The sequence below is a fragment of the Nicotiana sylvestris genome, chromosome 7 (genome assembly GCF_000393655.2).
Source record: "Nicotiana sylvestris chromosome 7, ASM39365v2, whole genome shotgun sequence".
Taxonomy (NCBI): Eukaryota; Viridiplantae; Streptophyta; class Magnoliopsida; order Solanales; family Solanaceae; genus Nicotiana; species Nicotiana sylvestris.
In genome coordinates, this window is record NC_091063.1 from 85,350,912 (window position 1) to 85,372,966 (window position 22,055).

At 34.1% G+C, this 22,055-nt stretch overlaps 3 protein-coding genes across 4 annotated transcripts; 1 reads left to right on the forward strand and 2 right to left on the reverse strand.

Moving 5' to 3' along the window:
• Window positions 1–5,227: 5,227 nt before the first annotated feature.
• On the forward strand, window positions 5,228–10,085 carry LOC104240029 (protein NOI4). Its single transcript, XM_009794809.2, has 3 exons — window positions 5,228–5,410; window positions 7,099–7,281; window positions 9,746–10,085. Exons 1-3 carry the CDS (start codon window positions 5,405–5,407, stop codon window positions 9,788–9,790), a joined length of 234 nt encoding a protein of 77 aa, XP_009793111.1. The 5' UTR covers window positions 5,228–5,404; the 3' UTR covers window positions 9,791–10,085.
• Window positions 10,086–10,761: 676 nt separating this feature from the next.
• Window positions 10,762–13,546, reverse strand: LOC138868082 (transmembrane emp24 domain-containing protein p24beta2-like). The gene is made up of 5 exons (XM_009794806.2): window positions 13,310–13,546; window positions 13,016–13,225; window positions 12,049–12,235; window positions 11,856–11,963; window positions 10,762–11,143 (listed from the first exon to the last, which is right to left on the reverse strand). Exons 2-5 carry the CDS (start codon window positions 13,223–13,225, stop codon window positions 11,010–11,012), a joined length of 639 nt encoding a protein of 212 aa, XP_009793108.1. The 5' UTR covers window positions 13,310–13,546; the 3' UTR covers window positions 10,762–11,009.
• Window positions 13,547–15,694: 2,148 nt separating this feature from the next.
• Window positions 15,695–21,437, reverse strand: LOC104240028 (cellulose synthase-like protein E1). 2 transcript variants are annotated; one of them, XM_009794807.2, is made up of 8 exons: window positions 20,954–21,436; window positions 20,123–20,435; window positions 18,450–18,590; window positions 18,120–18,251; window positions 17,815–18,024; window positions 17,476–17,700; window positions 17,007–17,354; window positions 15,695–16,401 (listed from the first exon to the last, which is right to left on the reverse strand). In XM_009794807.2, the coding sequence occupies exons 1-8, from the start codon at window positions 21,223–21,225 to the stop codon at window positions 15,847–15,849; spliced, it is 2,196 nt and encodes a 731-aa protein (XP_009793109.2). In that variant the 5' UTR covers window positions 21,226–21,436; the 3' UTR covers window positions 15,695–15,846. The 2 variants fall into 2 exon arrangements, with proteins under 2 accessions (XP_009793109.2, XP_070006957.1); XM_070150856.1 differs by having other exon boundaries at window positions 16,255–16,342; window positions 20,954–21,437.
• Window positions 21,438–22,055: the final 618 nt, after the last annotated feature.

Genomic DNA, 22,055 nt, shown 5'->3' on the forward strand with positions numbered 1-22,055 from the left:
TTTTTGTCCTACCACTATTTATTTCTCCTATTTGACTAGAATTCCTTCCTTAACATCTGTTTTGAATCATGTGCGAGTTCATGAAATCTGGGGACTTACTACATGAACCTTTCCATTAGCCTGAACTAATAATGTTAGGTACCCCAATCAACGGTTTTTTTTTTGGGGGGGGGGGGGGTTGATGGGGGGTTGGCGTTGCGGTGTACAAGGTCGCAAGTACATTTCAATTAGCTAATGCAACTTGGAGTACCTTATGTTCCGACATTAACTGTATCGGCAATTAAGATCCGCCCGTTGACTACTGTATCGATGTGAACTGAGGTGGTGTGATATTATGTTGTAAAATTAGAAGACCTCATAAATAATGCTCTCGGTGGTCGGCATTTTGTTAACATATTCTGATCAAAATAGTTATTAAGGAGTGATCATAAATGGCTCCGAGTGGTATTGGATGGTGGCACTGGGTTGGCATTTTTATCATCAAAACAGTATAAATTAAAAGGCGATTTGAGTGGATATTTACAATTTGCTAACAACTTTTGAGTCGAGTTGTATCTCTTATATTATACATACTAAGGCAGGGCAGGGCAGGGGGAATCTGGTAGTCCTGCGTTTCCATGTACGTAATGGAAGACGTCAGAGGTTTATTTGACTTACGTTTTTAATATCTTAAATGATTGCTTGTGTGACAAAGGATTCAGTTTGAAAGCAAATGAAAGAGCAGGAGAAAACACACAGCGCGAAATCCGATGTTAATTTTTGATCCAATAATCTATCTAATTTTGCTCTGACAGAGAGGCGACAGTTAAAGCAATTTCATCACTTTCGCCTACTTATCTAATTATCAGTTTCGCCCAACAAGATACGACGGGTAACGTAAACCTTGTTTATTTCTTTTTCTTATCTAAAACTGTATGGTTCACCAGCACCTTAGGTGTAGGAATCCTCAACAACTTCCACATATATGGACATACTAGCTAAGGAGTGATGTATTTCTGCAGCTGGAGTAGCCTGTCTGAGAAGTTCATCTTATAATTCAGAAAACCGATTTATTTTTCTTCACGTAGCAGACATAACATAACAACTTAAAGAGATAATAATAAACTTGGTCGACTTGTTGGGAAAAAGTCAAGGATTTCCATATCATTTTACTTAGTGCCGGCTCAAGGGTAAAGCTAGTAAAGCAATGGCGTTAGGCCTCCAAAATTTTAAGGCCCCATTTTCAAAATTAATAATAGGTTCATTTTATGGTAATTTTCTTTCTAAAAATAAAATTTATTCTAATATCAAGTTATCAATTTCTACTATTTTTTTTTTCTATTTCTACCTTATAGTAGTAATATTCCTTTGTTATTTATCAGAATTCTACTATGGCAAGTTGGCAACTATAAAGCATGAATTAGGTTATTTAATATTTTTTTTATGTTCAAGGCTCTTAATAGACCTTAGCCCCCCAATGTTCTTGAGCCGCCTCTAATTTTACTCTAACACTATGGTTTGTGATTAATACGAGCGATTTCTCTTGTTTTTTTTTTAAAACTTTTTTCCATAACATAAGATGAATGGGAAGAGACATGGGCGGAGCTAGGGGTGCAAGGAGGTTTAACCAAATCTCCTTCGCCCGAAAATTCCACTATATATATATATTGAATCTTTTTGGCTTCTACGTAAATTTATTACTTTATATTTTAACTTCCCTTAATAAAAATTTTGGATCCGCGCTTCTGTGGAAGAGTTTCATTTCTAAGCTATACGCGTCGGTAAAAAAACAGATTTTAAGTATGGGTAAATTGATAGAAACAAAAGGGCATTTTGTGTGGTGAGAGTTGCTTATGATATTACCAATTATTAAATCAAAAAATGATTTGTTAGTTGAGTAATGTTATGAACTAATACAGTTGTTGGAAATCGAATATATTAAGCAGGCAAATTATAGCAGTGGGGTTGGTGATTGCAGTTTTGATTCTGCTGATTTATGATCCATAGTTTAATTATGTGTAAGTGTTTTGCTCTACCAATCAAATAAAAGTATAATTAACGTAAAAGTCAAATCTTGGCTTTCATAACCCGACAAAATAAGTGAGGACTAATAATTGAGTAATGGATATAATGGGAATATTGGAGAAAGCAAACTCATTCAACACCCCAAATTAATAAACGGAAAAGTGATATATATGCTGGTGAACTATGCAAATTAGGATATATATGCTCGTTGTTAATAATTTGGCATAAATATGCCTAATCCGTCCAATACTTGCTCATTCATGCCCTTAGTTTAATGTAGCCACTATTTTGTCTTTCTTAAATAATTAATAACCTGACCCAACCAAAATCTGCTGATCCGATCTATTAGGACCCGACTCACCCTTATTTCAAAGATATTTTTTGATATATTATTTTTTTTAATTGAGAAATTGTTTGATAATCATATTTATTTATTTGAGTAATTTGATAATCGATTTTTTTTTTGTTATACATCATTTCGGGAAGTAATCCTACTAATAATTGATATTTATTTATTATTTTAATAATATAATATTCGAACTAATTTGTGCTTTCTTCAATCATTTTATCATCTATTTTTGTTTTTCTCACAATCTATTTGTATTTTTCACCAATACAAATACAAATAACTCCATGTTACTATAACTTAACGTGATGAATCTGTTTTTGTTATTTAGATAAGTGATCATTATATGATTGATTATTAGTTTATTGAATTATTTTCCGCATTACAAATTTATTATGAAATAATAATAAATTGTTAAAATAGTGGTGCTTCTTTTCTATTTTTATTAATTAATTATTTCATAACAAGCACCGCTATTAAAACAATGTGTTTCTTTTCCATTTTTATTAATTAATTTATAACAAGCAGCACTGCGAAAAATGCGAAAAATAAATAGATGGTAAAATGATTGAAGAAAGTACAAACTAATTTGAATATTATATTATTAAAATAATAATAAATATCAATTACTACTTTTAGTAGGATTACTTCTCGAAATGATGTATACCAAAAAAAAATTAATTATCTAATTACTCAAATAAATAAATATGACTATCACACAATTTCTCAATCAAACAAAATTAATATATCAAAAAATATCTTTGAAATAAGGGTGGGTCGGGTCCTAACGGATGGGGTCAGCAGATTTTGGTTGGATCCGGTTATTAATTATTTAAGAAAGACAAAATAGTGGTTCTGATAAATTAAGGGCACGAATGAGCAAGTATTGGACGAATTGGGCATATCTGTGCCAAACTATTAACTACGGGCATATTTGCCCTAATTCGCATAGTTCACTCGTATATATGACCCTTTTCCGATTAATAAATAAAAAACCATGATTTCCTTAATCCTTTTTTGCTTATGCGATTAAATCTTGTAAGCACAAAAGTAAGACAAAGTAATAAGATCTCAAGTAATAATTACTGCTGCATGGGTCAAATTTGTTTCATCGACATCATATTCTTGACCATGTTAAAACGGGGAGCTACAATTTAATTCATGAGATAAGCTATATGAATAAGTTGGATCCACTTAGGGTGTGTTTGGTATAAAGGAAAATGTTTTCCGTGGAAAATATTTTCTTGAAAAACAAGTAGTAATCTTATTCATTTTTCAGTGTTTGGTATGCAAATTAAGGAAAATGATTTCTCAAGAGTATTCATAAATAATTTAGATATAATAAACGTGAAGTCATAAACTTTCAAATCAACAACCTTCCGAACCCACAAATTTCATAAACTTTCGAACTGTTAAACTTTCAAAACCGCGAAATTTCGAACTCGTAAACTTTATAATTTCTAAACCCGTAAAATTTCAAACACATAAACCTCCGAACTCATAATTTTGGAACTTGTAAAATTTTGACCGGGGGGAGGGGGGGAGGTTGGGTTGGGTGGTGCAGAAAAACGAAAAAACTGAAATTTAGTAGGGTGGGTGGTAACGGAAACTGAAATTTAGAAAAAAAAACCTTTTTTGAGAGAAGGGGTGGGGTGGGTTGGTGAGGTTGTGGAAGGTTGAGAAGGAGTTTTGGAAAATGTTTTCCCTTCTCTTGATAAGGAAAACATTTTCCTCCAATTGGAGAAAAAAATTGGAGAAAAATGAGTTCATGAGGAAAATATTTTCCAAAACATTTAAGCCAACCAAACTAGTCTGGATGGACACATCTCAACAAAATAGTGTTCAGAAGATTCACTAAAGTTAAATTATTTTATGATTCAGTTGTCAAATTTCGTACAAGCAAATTTATCTATTAGTACACACTAGAAAGAAAAAATGGAGACTATAGTAAGAAGTAAGAGAAAGAACTTCAAGAGGATGAGTGCAATATTGTGAAGATGTGGATCTTAATTTATATTTGACTGGTTTAATTTTAGTTTCTTACCATGATCCACCATACTTTTAAAATTGTAGGTTCAAAATTATATTCTTTTTGAAATTTTAGTAATTTGCACATATATATTTAGACGTCATGCTGAAAACAAGACCGTTCCGAGTGGATTTGAACTGATAATTTCACTTGTAGAGGTGTATCCAATAACAATTGCATCATAATAGTCTTTGAGTATGAGTTCACATATATATATTTAAATAATTTTAAAGAAATATAATATTTTTATATATGATTTAGGAAGAGTCACGTGAACTCATGTCCTCAGCTCGGAAACCCCTCCATATATAGTGACGGTCTTACATTTTTAATGCAAAGTTGACGCAGTTTGGGATGCAAATTAGTGTTTTCAAATTCACATGGGTTGGTCCACAAAAAGTAAGCGACCCACACATTCCATTCCCTAATTTCTCTTTTATTCTCATAATAATATAATATAACTAATTTATATATATTTACAGTATAATAATTTTTTAAAAAACCATGTAATAATAGTTTCATCTAATCAACACTATTAGATATAATTACATACAATTACTTCCAACGGCTTAATTATAAAAATATATTTTACATCAAGGGCTTAAAAATCAATACTTGAATTCATTTTTTCTCCGATCCCTTTTACTTGTCATGTTTTCTTTTGCATGTTTTTAAAGAAATATTAATCAAAAAGATAATTTAACTAAATCGTTTTTATTTGTTCTTTAATCTAAATTTGCTACGTACTCTTGCTTTTATTATATTTATAAAAAAAATTAATTAATACTTTCTAGACTTTCTAAAATAATAATTATTTGTAGTAATTATGAGTGTGAAAAGAACATGAGCGAATATAATAATAGTATGTACCAATTTCCATATATATCTTCCATTCCCAAAATACACCTCAATACACCTAATACCAAATTGCACAATTTTAACATTTTCATACTTTTTCTCACAAAAATTTCTTCTCTCTCTCGCTCCGTTCCAGTGAAGAAATCTTCTTATTGTTTTTGGGATTCATGTCGGTATGTATATATATGCCCTAATTCGATATTTAAATCCTTTCGGTTACTGGTTTATTTTCACTTAATTTCATATTACAGTACGTTATATGATGTTATATGTATTGATTATTTATCTATACCTGTACAAGGCTTTTAGTTATGTTTGTTTTGATTTTATTGGGGTTTTATGTTACCTGGGTTTTCATTGATCGCTTTATCTGTTCTAAATTTACACTTGATTTTTTTTTTTGGATCAAAAATCTTGACTTCCAAGCAGATCCTGTATAATGTATGGTTTTGTTGCATTTTGATACTCAGCTGCAACTCGAAATTAATTTTTAATTCTCGTATGACTTTCGATGCTTAAGCCAAGATAAAATCCCCATCGCCCCCCCCCCCCCCCCGGGTTCTTGGGGGACAGCTCAAGGGCCAATAGACTATACAACTGGAATGTAGTGTCATGAGCCAGTAGACGCAAAGAAACAGCCATCTGCCTAGGCGTTGGTGACCAGAGTTACCCGGTATCCATAGGTAGCAGTACCCCGTGGAGTAGTCGAGGTGTGCACAAGCTGGTACTGACACCTCTATAATTGACCCCCCAAATGAATTGTGCCACTCTAACTTTTTTAAGGGGCACTCTGCTTTTTGCAAATTACAAAGCTCAGTTGCTCATCCAAATCCTATGCCTAAGCATAATGGTGTTCCAAGTGGGAGTTCCTGTCTACAATTGCTAAGACCATATAGAGATATTCACATGTAGAATCTTTTGGATGCATTAATTAGATATACTACTTCCAACAATAGTAGTAAGTTTTTGCATTCAATATTCAGTGTTTGATTTTGTTAAGTTGATTTGCTTGTTTTTTTTTTCCCTCAAAAATTCTGAATAGCTTAAATTTAATGCTTGCAATGCCTCTTGTGTGGATTTCATAATAAATTTCTGCTTTGTTCTCCTTTTAATTCTTAGATCTGCTATGGGCATGCATTAATTGAGGGTCCCGTTGGAGTTAAGTTGAGTGGTTGCTAGAAAGGTAGTGGTTGCTATGTTGGTTTTGTTGTGACCATTAGGGCCTATGACCTTCCTGGAGATATCGAAGCCCTTTTATTGGTATTGAGGATTTCGTTCATATTGGTTTAAGAACATTCTAGAGAAAACATGCCAGCAATATCAGGGTACAATTAATGAAATCAGCTTTTATATGAAGTCTAGTTCATATAAGGAGAACGTAATTGACATTTGGTAGATGCTTAATGTAGTTTATTAAATGTTGGAAGACCTGATAATTTTGACTTCCGCATACTTGGGCATGGATTTCAAGCAGGTGTTTTTTAAATTCACAAGCTTTTGGGACCTCGACCACTTCCTTTTCTAGTTCGCACAATTATGAGCCTTTAGTGAGGTCAAAGGAACTCCAGAATTGTCCTTCAGGAATTACATTGTGCATGCTTCCTAATGCATCTAAGTTCAAATTGTCATGTTGGAGCTATTATACTTTTGGAGAGTTTTCGCGTTCTTCTCGTGTCCTTTGGTGATTGCGGAATGGAGTCATAGATTTTCAGCACTATGGTTTTAACAAAATTATGTGGCATACTGATATTTTAGCTGCTTTCTCTGCAATTTTTTTTGTTCATATATTTTTCATGAGTATTTTTCTTTTTTGTCCAATTATTTATTTTTCCTGTTTGGCTTTCAATCTACCTACGAGCAGGAGAAGGGTCGACCGCTGCCTAAGTTTGGTGAATGGGATGTCAATGACCCAGCGTCAGCAGAGGGATTTACTGTGATTTTCAACAAGGCCAGGGATGAGAAAAAAACTGGTGGCAAGCCAGAGTCACCTTCAAAGGCTGATGGTAACACAAAGCAAGGAGAAGAACCATTAAAGCCTCAAACTGTACGTTATTTCAATAGTTTTGGAAATGTGTAGATTCTATTACCTATTTACTCTTCCGTTGGTTTAAATGTTAAATAATTCTGCGTCTTGCTTTTCTTTACACATTTAACGTGAAATACATTAGCTGTGTGAATCTGCATCTTTACAGAGAGTTTTTTCCATTCAGAGGATAATTCAACTACAAATAGGTGAAATCCCATCCCACTCTACGGCCCTCTCAAACAGTTGAAGGACTTAAGTTGGCCTAATTGATATATTATCTCCACCAACTAAGCCATCTCCGGCTATCTTCAGTTGTCTCATATGTTTAGAGTATTGTGGTTGTGATTTAGTGAATTGTACATGCAAGTTTTATCAAATAAAATTTCCGTCACATGGTATAATTATCTCTTAAGAATAATTTGATTGATCAATGCAAAAGGTTGAGCTTAATTAGTTGAAGATCCACAGCTCATCTCTTGATACACAGAAAATTGGGTTTCTGTTGGTTAACACCCAGCCATGTGGGTCCCCTTCAATTTAGATGACCGGAGAAAGAGTAAAGATAAGCTAAGGTGGTGCAATTCTTATTGATTCCCATACAATTAATTATTTCACTTATTATTGCCTTCTCTTTAGTCCAAGGTGACCTAATAAATTCAAAAACCCTTTTGCAGCTCTTAGAAGTAGGATTGAGAACTTCCCTCCAGTTGTGAGCATAATTAGTTCTTGCTGGACTGTGGTCAAATCATATGTCCTGGTTATATTGGAAGGGTTCCTGGAGTTATGTCTCTCTTTTTTCTTTTGGGTAAAAGGGAAAAGTGTATTGGAACCAGAGCACACATAATTAGGGAAACTAGTACTTGATCAAAAAGATTAGAGAAACTAGTATGTACAAACCCATGATTACTTACTCTCAGCCAATTGTCAGGTCAAACTTAACTCTAAGTGGAACTTTCCTTGTAAGCATAGGTTTAAAACCATGATTAGGGAGCTCATTACTTGCTTTGCTATAATCAGTTCCCTTCTAGCCATCGATAAAGTGGGAAAAAGGTTGTGAGGCAATATTTAAAGGCAAAATTAGGATCTTCTAGGATTCACTGGCTGCATTGTAGGCTTTAAACTCACCAAGGCAATCATGAAGAGCAAAAGTCTTATAGGGCTAATACTTTGATAGATGGGGCTTTCATCCCGTGCATACCATACTCATGGGTTGTCCGCCCAGAATGTCAAGTGGACTCTTTACGACTTTGATTGTTCTTCTTGTATATGCTAAAACATTAGCTTAGATTTTCTTTTGAATGTTTGACTATAACTTTTATTAGTAATCTGTTTGCTCTATTGTTTAGAATTTGATGTCGTAGTATATTTCTTTTTACATATAAGACTTTTTAACATTTATTGTTATGATGAGATGTTTATTTGCTTTCGTGTATTCTTTAGTTTTGAATTTTATAAAATTCTTAATGTATTTTTCACAATATCAAAATAAAAAAGTTAAGGGGCTTAGACCCTGCCTATGCCTCTAGTTTTAGAACATTGGATACAATGACCTAGCTTTCTTACCGGGGATGGTTGAGTTGTCCCCAATGGGAAAGTTGAGAGGTTGAGACAAGAATTAACAACCTAGAGATCCTGGTTCTGAATTTGAGTTACAAAACTTATTGTGAGCCCATTTGCTTTAGCCTTGGTGGATAGGTTTACCAGGCACCTATGCTTGTGGTCTGTAGCATACTACCCGATGAACTAGGTGAGATGCTCGCAAGTTTGCTCTGGTACTAGGGTAATCGAAAAAAGAGTGATATTCAGCCTTTTGATTTCTACGCTCTCATCTAAGTGAACTTTTATAGTTGCTATGAAGCAGTGGTAGAGCCACCTTAGTCCAATCACCGTGAATACACTGTGTAGTTAGGTAATTTTTTATTTATTTATGTATATACTATATGTTGAATCGCCTTGGCTTTTTCATGTGTTTAATTCTTTATATTTTGACTCGCCTTCGTGAAATTCTGGTTGTGCCACTGCTATGAAGTAGTTACTTAATATTGAAGGAAGGTGAGAGCAAGGGTAATTATGTTATTGCTTCTCAAAAAAGGGTAATTATTTTATTGTTGGAATGGTTTTTCTTTTCATACTTGTTATGGGGAAAAAGAAAATACTGCACAGATTATTTGAGTAGTTGATCAGCTGCATTTTCTTTTCTTTTGTGTTTTTCTTAAATGAGTAAGAGTAGTTGACCTGCTTGGCTAGGTTTGGGAGAGCTGTCCTCTATTGTCAAGCTTAGTCTTGGAATTGGCAAGCTAGATTCTTGTGTCTTTGCTAATGTGACTAGATGTACGTAGTACAAATCGGTGACTGCTTTCTGATGTTAATGTTGGACAAACTGGTCCAGTGACCCATCTGAATATCTTATAAATGCTACTTGTCTCATTGATCCTTGAAGCATTCTTGTTTCTTAGAATTTCACCAATATGTTGTTTTGCAGAAAAAATGGTTTTGCTGTATGCAGAGCCCCCACGCAGAATCTTGACAAGGTTATCTGTAAAAGTTGAATATAGGATGCATATTCATAATGAACCCCGCAACTTCTTTTGGCTTGCTGCTGGAGACTGAGATGCCGCTTAAGTCCCTTTTGTCTTGTAAACTTGTGGTTATTGTGGGGACAAAAATGTGAAAGACAAAATGTTTGATGTATCTATAATGTTGTATCTTTTATTGTACCATTGACAGACGAGCAGTCTGCTTGCTTTCATATACGTGTGGTTTGTAAAGCAACTTTCAACCGTAATTTTTTCTGTTAATTTCATCAGATTATTTTGGTTTTCTTTTTTTTTTTTCCTTCTGTTTTTGCCTGATAAGTTGAAAATGCTTAGAAAATCATGGAGGTTTGTTTGGACACGAGGAGCTGCATTCTAAATTATGATGCCTGTTTGCTTTTAGTCAAGGGAAAATAGCAGTTTTGGTCCTTGAAAATGCTTGCTCAAACAAGAATTCGACGATGTCTAAGGGAGTTTGATTGTTTATTTATTTGATAAAATTTAGGGATCTATTTGGGATGGCGTAATTTGCATAAAAGTTGATGATCCTTGGTCAAATTTGCTCTGTAATAAATAAATAGGTATATCCATTTAACTCGATAATCTTTTCATGTCCAATTCTACAACCCACTTGCTCTTAATTTTCCCTTCTTTCTTCGCTACGCTACAAGCACTACATTCGTATGTTAATACAAATTTCCCTGAATATTATTTTTATAACGGTGATATCTGGACTAGTTTGTGCGCATTTGAACTAGCACAGGTAAACGATCGCGTATGTCTTATTTCAGAATACTACAATTTGTGCATAGGACGACATAATATTCACGAAACAACGGAAATAAATGATGTACTGAGACCCATAAAGCTGATCGGCAAATTGCAGCAGGAATGTAAATTCAGGATCAAGCGTGCTCAATGTAACGATGTGACATGCAATAAAAAAAAAGATAATTTGACAGCATTTGGAAAAATCTCCAAAGTCAGGATAAATAATCTTTTTATGCTTTGTTCTTTCATTTAAAGTTATTGAGTCGTCAACACCAACTGCCCAACTAAATTCGAAAAAAAAGGACTTGTAATAACTTAATTTCTGGAGAAAATTGTTCATTCTAGTTTTTACACCACCTGTCTTGTGAAACGGAACCAGAAAGCCAATACATTTAAAATTGAAGGATTCTGCAGTTGAAATATCCTCTGCTCTCTCGAAAGCTAAACTCTGGACTGACCCAGCTTTCTTTCGAAAAGATGCTTTAGGAGGAAAACTTGCAGGATGCTAACACAAATGAGAGCAGAGGACTCGAACAAAGCTTTGTAGACTGCTCTTTTGCTCATTCCCTCGTTCACTGCATAAAATAGGAGATATATCACCGTGTTAGAAGAACAGCTTTGGATTATGTAAGACTATCATGATTCTGACAGAATTGCATATGTCATTACATTAAACTTGAGGTTCCAAGAGAAACACATAATATACCGAAAGAAATGATGTTCTCTTTTCATTAGTAAACAGAAAAGTGACACTTATGCATGTGAATATCCGAACTACTAAGTCGTGGATGTATAGGTCCTTAAACCAAAGAGCATGATCTCAGAAATGCCTAATTGGTTCAAATGTTACAACATGAGCAAATCACACCTACATTAATTCATAATGCGGGAGGTAGTTTAGCAAAATGAAAGAGCAACCTCGCACTTCTTTACCATTAATACCAAGATTTTGAGCTTAAGTGATCATGTGCTAATAGTCATGACCATTCACACATTCAAGATGAAGGAGGTACACATCCTCAAGCTTGTAAAATTGATCAACAAAAAACTGAAAATTAGATAGAAAATCCAAACTGAAACGATAACTGTGATTTCCCTGGATCTAAAAACTAACACTGTGAAAATAAAGTGAGGAAGATGGGAGAGGAGAATTATCTAACAGGAATATATGCTGAAGGGAAAAGACGATTCTTTTCAACTAGAAAAAACAGTAAGTGATCGATAAAATTGGTATTTACTGAATTGTAGGAGAATCATATAAGAAATATGCAAAAGCTTTATTTATACCTATTGCTTGCCGGTCTGTCTGGGCCTCTAGCCAATGCTGCTCAAATTGAATGTTGTATAAAGCTTCCTCTAGTTTCCCAATGTGCTCAAACAATGGCTTGAAATGCTCTGCAGCGTCATACTAAAAGGTAAGATCTCTAGTGCAAAGTACTCCAGAACGACAAAGTAAGATGAAGCAAAGTAACACGCTAACCGTCTTTTGCATGCTCATCATGGTATACGAAGTGGGCCGCATGTAGGTCAAAGTCTATCGTTTCATGATAGGGTGATTTGTTGGTGAAACAGAAACGATAAACTCCTTCGTGGTGGGCCACAAACTCAGTCTTCTCACTAATTTTGTCACGAAAATCATGAATCTGTTCCCCAGAAGGCCCCTTCACCTAATTTCCACCAACATAGTGACATCAATTGAATAATCCATCAGATAATGGATGATAAAAGAAGACTTTTTCTCTACAAGAGAATTTAAAACATGGCTATGTAAGCCTCTCCTCCAGATAACATGAAGAACCCATCACGAAAAAGTAAAAAACTAAAACGAATTGACAAGAAAAGCTGACTGAAGTAATCCTTACATGGATTAAAAAAAGGTTCATGAATTTACAGCTCCAAGATTCAAACTTTCTTGAATATGAACCCTTGGAATTCTAATTCTCATAGTTGCGATTCAGACCCCCCACCCCACAAGAAAAAAAGGTAAAAAAAAAAAACGACTCCCCTTCCTCCTAACCACCACCAAAACCAAATTACAAGTGATGGTGTCCAGTGTTTGTGCATGAGAAAAGGATTGAAGCTGCAAATAACACAACAAGAGAGGAAAATAAAAGCAAAGAAAAGACAATGCCAGTTTCTCACGGACAATTCAAGCTTCTAATGAAGCTTAAAATCAAAGTCAACACAAATTTGATAAAAGCAAAACAACAAAGCTAGAATTTCAAACCACAATTGCATTATTAACAGTTCAGAATCATAGAATAATTAATCTGATGACTACTATAAGTCTATAACCCCTTTTATACCTAAAACACAGGCTAATTTTTTTAATTACAATCAACGAAAAATCACAAAAAAGAAGAACGTAAACATAAAATTACATAAGTATACAGACTAACGAAGAGAGAAAAAAAACACAAAAAAAGAGAGAATTGAGTAATATATACCACAAGATCAACACCCTCTTCACTGTAATGCCAAGAACCCTCTGATTTGATAACAACAAATGAAAAATGAACAGTTTCCCCCATTTCAACCTTATGGGAAAAACATTCTTCTCTGTCTATCACAAATCTAATCCCTAAAGCCCCTCTGGAACTCCATGCCACCACCAATAACGCAATCAAGATCCAAACTTCTGATGACCCAATTCTCATCTGCGATCAATTATCAAATTTAATTTCACAAAAACAATCCAAATTAATAAATATCAAAAAAGAATTTTGGGAATTAGGGTTTACCGTTTCTTGGAAAGAATTAGGAATTTGGACAGCGAAGTGGTGAAAGAGTTGAAAACTATGTTTTGTCTTTGACGAAGTTAAGGTATACACGACTTTCCGTGTCTTAAAACTTCGATCAACTAACCCGTACTTGTATTCGGGTAATCGTATCCGAAGACCCGTGTTTATTTATTTTCTTTTGAAAATCCCATAATTAGTTGGAATTTGGAAATTGGGAAGTCTTAACGGGTTGAGAATGAGTTTACACTTCACACTCTTCTTCTTATGATAAGTGCCACAATCGAATTGACTTAGATGCAATAAAATAGGAGTTTTAATAAATTACTAGTTTATAAAAAAAAACTTCACAATATAAACTATAATATTACGAGTTCAAATATAATGTTTCTTTAATCTTTCTAATAACCCTTTACAGCTTGTTTGGATAGTTATTACATGTTGTATTGTTTCGTATTGTTACTTTAAATATAATATTTGTTTTGATTGTTACTTAAATTTTATTGTATCGTATCGTTTAAATCCGCCGTTAAAAGTGTCACTTTATGGAACGACCGATTTGGTGTGGTCGCGTCATTTTTTTTCTCTCATCTTGCCTTTTATTATTATTAAATAATCCTATTTATCCTTTTATCCTATCTTTTATATAATAATATTACCTCGTACCTTACTTTTTCTTTATAATATTACAAATTTATTCTTCATATTATTGGTGCATGACATCGTGAAACGACGACAAACAATACAATCTAACCAAACATTGTATATATTAAAATGATATAAATACAATACAATACAATACTATATGATACATTACGAAATGATACATAGCAACCATCCAAACAATTAGAAGAAACGAATTACAATTCTTTCTTTACTTTTTTGTAAGGATTAAAATTGATATCTTTGATACTCTATTATCTAGTTTATGTCAAAAAACTAATAACTCAAAATTGATCATGTAAACTCGTTTAAGTCTAGTGAAAACAAGTGCTCCTATAAGGAAATTTAGTAAATCTAATCTTTTAAGTAATATAATGGGATAATGCATAAAATCCTCCTCGACCTATGATCATATTACCGACTACACACCTTTTTTTTAGGGGTCCTATTATCCCTTCGAACTATTTTAAAGTAAAATTATTTACCTATTAAAAAGCTACAACCAGATGCGTGCAAAGTGGTGAAAATACATGCACCTAAAATGTGTATTTCTTACTTAAAAACTTTTTTTACCGTTTTCTCCTTCTTACTTATTTTCCAATTTATAGATTTTCATTACCATATCCAGCCAAAAGGCAAAAGCCTCATTTGATGGGTTTTATATAATACTTGTTTGATATTGTCAGATCTGGTCGGAGAACGAAACTCCGACGAAGACCCTTGCTCCGGCGAAACTCCGTTGTTGTTTACCGTTTTGACTGTTCGTAGGTTCTTACTGAATCATGATCGTTGCTCCCTCTAGTTGTAGCTCTGTTTCTGTTATTAAACATATCTGTTTTTGATTTCTGAGTTGATTTTGTGTTGTATTGGATTTTCGCTCTGACATTTTGCCGTTGAAACGATGTCCCCCTTGTCTGTGCGAAAAGAGGTTTAGAAGACAAAGGAGACTAATTAATTAGATGTAATTAACTATGTAATGTCCAATCAAAAGATGATACTTGTACTTGTTAATCAATTTTAAAATTATTTTGTAACTTCCACTTGCCCTTAAGAGAGTGTGCACACTCTCTATGCCAAGTCAGCAATAAGGGTGATGTTTATTACATTTAAAATAGTTCAGGGAAAAAAGGGGTAATAGGACCCCAAAATAGTCCAGGGAAGGATTTTATGCATTATCCCTAATATAATTCTAGTATTACTACTCTAGTATTTTTAGTCATAGACGGCAATTATTTTTGGAGTACATGATACACTTTACAGACTAATATCAAGCTGTTAAATTTAAGTATTAGTATCTAATGTAGCAGTAAGATGTGGCATATCAAATTAATCCCTTTTTTCAATAGAAAGACTTGTATCTAATCATCTAGTCAAATTATTCAGTTCTCCTTCCTTTTTTCTTTTGGTATTTGAGGACAATTTTCCTAACAAAAAAATCTTATTCTATCTTTTCTCATTACATGCATTACTACATTCTTTATTTTGAGCACTATTCAAAAAATTATGCTCCACTGAATTCCTCCTTTTTTTTCGAAATAAGAAATCATTGACTCTATGTTACACGGACTCTTTCGAAAATGTTATCGTGCGCGTGTCGACCTTCCAAGACACATATTCCGTGAATATTTTCGGAGAGTTCGAGCAACATAGCTTTGACTACATTGCTTCGTTATATTCAGATGTTACAAAAAGAATAAAAGAACAAAAAACATCTTGCCTGACATATAAATGACAAAATATCCAATCCTTTTGTTTTTTGTTTTGTTTCTTCTCTCATTTCTATTTCCTTCTTTTCTGCTAAATAAAACAGGAACATTTCATCTCATGATTCCATAATTAGAGAACATTGTTGCTATCAAGATCCAAAAGGTACTGTACTAATAATACACATATGCAACACATGAAAGTGCAAAAATAACTGACTGAACTACAGTGGAGCTAGGAATCTTGCCCTTGTCTTGCCTAAAGAAGAGACCATTGTACAAAGGCAAGTTAATCAAAACCAGAAACCCACACAACAAAATTTGCAAAGCCATAGTATCAAATGCATATTTCAATCCCACTTCTCTGGTTATGATCAGTTCTTTCACTAACCCCACAAGGCAAAACAGATTGAGCATTGCCAGTGTTGACAAAATGGTAAGCATAGGTGAAGCATTTCCAAATTCCATTTTTTCTTGCTTGTATCTCAACAAAACATCCTCATCAGAAACTTTTGGAGTGACAATGAATGTTGAATTAGAAGAACCAAATAACTTCAACATGACATCAAGAAAGGCAAAGATGTAAGAGCTTGTTCTCTTATAAAGCCACATTCTTAGTTCATTCCACCATCCCAAAATCGTTCCACCACTCCACAGAAATTCAGCAGAACTGCATATTAGTTCCGCGATTATCACATAAGCAAATGGCAAAAACCATTTGCTGGAAACCTTCATAAGGTCAGAAGGAGAATTTGTCAATTTCTTTTGAAGGCCAGTACTTTTGCTTACCACGTGCTTTTAGTGCCAGTTATAACCCCTTTGTGCCAGTTATTACTAAAAATTCGCATTTTGTTCCTTATTTGTTTGTATCAAACCATAACAGATAGCGAATTTTAATAGAATGAGATCAGCTATTGTATGTGTATTTTGTTAACAGTATCATTACCTCTAATGAGATTACTTCAATTTCGACACATTTGAAGTAAGGTTTTTAAAGTGGAATTCTGCTATTCTTATTCACTCAACTTGTAGAGAAATCCAAGACTGGAACTACTGATGACTCTACATTAGCTCTAAAGTAATATGGATTCACACCAAGGAGAAACGGAATAAGTTTCTAATTTCCAGAATCGTCTTAGCTAAACCAATAGGATTCAATGTCTTTTTTCCATTTTCCCTCCAATTTAAAATGCATTATAGGGAGAAAGACCAGAAACTCTACGCTGAATGTGGCTCATAACCACTACTGGTGCAGTGAGATATTACACAAGACTGACATGAAAGATTATGTATGATATTGTCAGAAAAATGTGATGATTAAGGGACACAAATACCTGTGGAAACAAGGAAATTCCTTTGAGTAGATAAAGGGAAGGGACGATGGAGTAGTAGAGTGTCGCCACGCAATTAGGAGACCAGAGGCAGTAAGTGAGATACCCCAGCAAAAGGCCAGGATTGAGCTTTCCAAGTCCATACCAAACTGGGCTGTACTTTGAAAACAGAATCATTAGATCGCCCTCGGACCATCTCTTGTGCTGCACTAATGTCTGATCCAAAGTAGTTGCAGTAACCCCTAAAAATCCCTTCCTTTCTGGTTTATAATAAACAGATTTCCAACCTTTGCACTGAATTGTCAACCCGGTCAATACATCTTCAACGGGGCACCCGTACTTCAAACCAATCTGCCATGTTAATAAAGTTCACAATGAGTCAGTTGTTGAAGTGTGTGACCATCTAACCTAAATTTTAAGCTTTTAGAGATAGCATACTATTATTTGCGTAATCACGTCTTCAACTTCATACCTCGTTTCCCCATTGAGTATTTTCCTCATACGTGCAACTTGCTAAAATTTCTAGTCTTTCTTCCAACTCATGCACATTTTCTTCCATTTTTCCAGGACGTGCACTCTTCAAATCAATCCGAGCATCCTTGCTAAACTCTCTACCACAAAGGGTGTCTCTCCTATGAAAGCAGCCAGTTCCAGTATACAAAGGGCCTCCATTACCATCCATACCATGGAATTCCACCTTAATTTGATGTAAATAATGGAGAAGAAAAATTCATTTAACGAAACTAGCATGAGTATTTTCAACACACATTGAATGATTCAGGAGATGAACAAAAATGTGAGATGTACTGACCCCATCGATTACTCTTAGAGAACCATAAAGTTCATTTTTAGTGGTATTTTCGAAAGATTGTGGAAACTGCACAAATGCAATTTCATGACTTTTTTCTTCATCCATAAAGAAGCAAAGAGTATCTTGAATTGAGTTTGAGTTGTTTGAGTACATATCACAATCTACATTTAGAATTATTGGCCCATTGCTGATCTCTGAGGACACCCTGATCTGAAAGTTTTAGTACGAAATTATTCTCCAAGATTTCATGAAGAAATAAAAACATCTTGCTCACTTATGTGAGGAGAAATTGGTATTAAACATACCAATGCATTCATCGCCCCAGCTTTGAAATTATGGAAGTGCTGGGGACGCTTCTCCCGAGCCAAGTAGACCAACGTTGGCAGTATTACTCCGTCAACGTCCTTTGTCTCTTCATCTCTGCTGTCACTTAATACCTGGTTCGAGAACGAAAGAGAAATAAATAAAACCAGATAACTAAAGCTACATGAATTCAAGCCAGTAGGTGATAGTTCAGCTTGTTAACATGTAGCCTAGCATCAGCTAAGATGATAAATCAGCTCGGATGAAAAGAACCGAGAACAAGTCTTGGCTTGCAACACTAATTTTGATAATTTGCTCCTTTCCTTTCCTACCTGCAAGATGGAAGCATGGTTTCCCTTGGATGAATACGAATCCCATTTGGAAAATCCTGTATGCTCTAATATTGCTTTATCTGGGATTACTCCAGCTCTGCATACACCTTCAATTCTGTTTGCCATGTCGTCATATAATCTCTGAAGCATTAAGAACAAAAACTGGCTATCAAACTGTATATATTCCACAGCATTTTAATCATTTCACCTACTAACTGGCTAGTAGTAAGATATATGCTTGGACTTTTTTGACGATTAGAACAACTTTCTCCTAAGTAATAACTGAGACAGATTATTAAAAATAATCAATGGTGCTTACTACATACAAAATCAGAAGCATGAAATTAACAAAATGTCACTCCTATAGTAATTTTGCACATGATGGCCAGTTATTTAATTGATGAAACTAGATTAATGCTTCTTCAGAGAGGGCACTAAATTCTCAACTTTTCAGATGCAATTCATCATCAAGTAGTAGGTAAAGGAATAAAACGAGCAAAAGAAAGAAAAAAAAAACAATTATACAGATCCCCTAAGGTGGTTGGGAGAATCATTCACCTACGTTGTTGCATATGTTACTTTAATAATTGAAAGTTTAACAACTTCATCATTTGGTTCAATAACTTCCAATGAAACAAAACAATGCTTTAAAGTTTAAAACACTTTCATCTCCAGGATAATGCAGAACAGGCAAAGCCTGAACTGCTATTCCAGCTAAAAATAGGATAAAAACTACTCCAGCTGTTTTATGGTAGTGTTCGACTAAGCACGGAATTTAAGAAAGAAATACTTTTGACACATACCAAAAGTACCTTTAGAACTTGTGGTTTTAAACATTTGATGCCATATCTATGGCTACAAGACCATGTTATTGAGGATAAAATGAGAAGTTTAAAGTCTAAGCTAGCGTTTAGCTATAGATTCCCAAATTTATTTTGAAAAATCTGATCCGGGTGAAGTTTGGTTTGAAGAAGAAAATATGTTTGGACATAAGTTTTCAAAATATATATAACATGAAACATGACTTATATCCACAAGTTCTAAAAAATATCTCAAATACCCAACAATACATTTATCAATAACATTTATTATATTATCGCAAACCATAGTCCTGAACATAAATAAATTTGGTACAAAATTATCATTTTTATAATGAACTACATAATACATTATCAGATGACCGAGAAGACGAAGCAGCATTGTTACAAAATAATAAATGGTGGGCTCTTTTATAAAATAATAAGTTTGGGGCAATTTAAAAAATGTAATAGTGATATTTTGGGCCAAAACCAGCTCTTGGGTTTTGGGAATTTTTCAAAATGTAAATAAAATCTATGGCCAAACATGTATTTGCCAAAAAAAATCCCAAATATTGGCAAAATTTTTATTTTGTGCCTCACACAATACACTGAGGCCTCTTTTTTGTCTCACAACTTTATGGTCCTAGAATTTTGTGGATCCAAATGTGTAAGATATGGGTCCACAATTGTGTGGAGATAAAAAGAGTCCTCACACAACTAATATCGGTTGTATGAGGCACACCATAGAATCACTCGGCAAAATCTATGACCAAACGGGTCCTAAGAGTTTCCGGATATAAAAAAATGTCAATATTTTTGTAATAGACTAAAAAAGAAAACAATGTCAAGTTGAATAGAAATGTTTGAGTACACCTTTATTTCGGAAAAATCTGCATCAGATTGATCTGACATGGACAAAGACGTAAAATAGGCAGCTGGTGATCTTGGCTCAACATTGAATTTCTTACAATAGGGAAGCCAATGTTTTGAGAAGCGAGAAGCCTCTAGCAAAGCATAAAAGGTAATCACAGAGCCAGCATCATCTGAGAGATAAACACTAAGTTTTTGTGGTGGATAGTTGTATGACATGACTGATAAAACTGTATTGATCACCATAATTGGTGGCTCTATTGCAGGATCAGCTGTGCACACAAATACATCTACTCTTGGCAACTCATTCTCATACCTGTTTCATGGACAATAGTAGTAATTAACTAACTAAATAAAATCATGCTTTATGTAACAATTTAAATTTTTAGATGATATAGATTACATAATTTAACATATTGTCAAAGCAGGCACTGAGCTCAAATCTCATCTGTCACTCTTCATCGAAACAAAGTTCTACATGTGTAGCCCATATTATAATTAAGTGGTCAATAAAAGTGTGTGCTTTCCAATGGTTAAAACATTTGCATAAAATTGTGTCACCCTAGGCTAATGCACATCGACAAAATACGGGTTAGATGCTGGGTATATAAATAGACAAGTCTTAGATTCTAGCTGGTATAAGAGCCACTCCGCGTGCAACCTTGAACGGTGGTGGCAAATCTTAGCTGGTGTATGTGACACACTAGGCGAATCCACATCAATAAAACACGATAGAGATGCTGACCTTAGTGACGTGTTTTAAATCCGTGAGGAGCTAGTCTCAAAGCGGACAATATTACTAGCGTACTGGACTGGTACAAAAATGATCCGTACCTTTGTAAGAGCCTGTCTCTAAATGTGTGACGATGAGTTCTGTTCCAACGAAGAGATTGAGTGAGGAGCCAGTAAAAACCGAACCATAGTTCAGCACCAAACATTCCAATCCAACCCAATCTGCCATTTTCGCCTGGTTTTGGTATGTTATATAATCTGTAACTCCAAATCAAGATGATCCCACAAAGCAGAGAAGTGGCAAATAGCCTATATAGTATCCTGCCCTTTGCCTTCTTGGTCTCGAACAAAGCCTCATATTTTGCCTTTCCCATATACCTTTCTCTAGATATTTTTATGATTCTCTTCTTCTCTATATATACTGCTACTAGTTTCTCCGTGTGCTTGTGTTTCTTACTTGTGTATATATATGTAATTTTGTCTCTTACAAAGACAAAGAGAACTATTGCGTTTGTAGTGACGATTTACTACAGGAATTCAACTATGGCAGCTGAAGATGAAACATTTGTTTATTATTATTATTATATCCTAAAAAGATAATAAATCATGAAAAGAGGAGGGGAGTAGGAGCTCTGTCGATGTTAGCCAATAGTTTGCTAAAAAATCTTTCAAGAAATGTGGCAACTTGAAATTAAAAATTATTATTTTTTAAGATATAATATACTACTTATCTGGTTGGGGCCTCCATGTGACCCCACGTTGGTGGTGGTGGACTAACAAGTGCGTCAAATTTACCAAAGTAGTACTCCTTCGATTTAAATTTACATCACGTAGTTTGACTAAAAAAGGAATTAAAAAATAGAATTTTTTTCAATTTATTCTTAAACATATCATAATATTATTGGCTGTATAACATTTGAAATTTGTGATCTCTAAAAAATATTAAATTAAATATCTTATAATATTTGTGTGGTTATAAAAACTTTTTATTAAAATAACAACAATATATCTAGTAAAATCTCACTAGTAGGGTCTGAGGAGAGTAGAGTGTACACAGACCTTGCCCCTACCCCGAAAATTATAAAAAGACTGTTTCCGGGAGACTCTCGGCTCAACAGAAGAGAAAATTCTCATTAAAGTAAAATAAATAATTTGAAGTTAAATTATTTTTTAAATATCTGAATATATTTATTTTTAGACGAAC

What these genes read in the sequence shown, in the direction of transcription:
- LOC104240029 (XM_009794809.2), top strand. An exon ending in AACCATTAAAGCCTCAAACT is followed by an intron (nt 7,282 to 9,745) that starts GTACGTTATTTC and finishes GTTGTTTTGCAG; the next exon opens with AAAAAATGGTTTTGCTGTAT.
- LOC138868082 (XM_009794806.2), bottom strand. Translation starts at nt 13,225, where the DNA reads ATGAGAATTGGGTCATCAGAAGTTTGGATCTTGATTGCGTTATTGGTG. An exon ending in AAGAGGGTGTTGATCTTGTG is followed by an intron (nt 12,236 to 13,015) that starts GTATATATTACT and finishes GGTGGAAATTAG; the next exon opens with GTGAAGGGGCCTTCTGGGGA. An exon ending in TGATGAGCATGCAAAAGACG is followed by an intron (nt 11,964 to 12,048) that starts GTTAGCGTGTTA and finishes ATGACGCTGCAG; the next exon opens with AGCATTTCAAGCCATTGTTT.
- LOC104240028 (XM_009794807.2), bottom strand. Translation starts at nt 21,225, where the DNA reads ATGGGAAAGGCAAAATATGAGGCTTTGTTCGAGACCAAGAAGGCAAAG. An exon ending in ACCATGCTTCCATCTTGCAG is followed by an intron (nt 18,252 to 18,449) that starts GTAGGAAAGGAA and finishes TTCTCGAACCAG; the next exon opens with GTATTAAGTGACAGCAGAGA. An exon ending in CTCTAAGAGTAATCGATGGG is followed by an intron (nt 17,701 to 17,814) that starts GTCAGTACATCT and finishes CATCAAATTAAG; the next exon opens with GTGGAATTCCATGGTATGGA.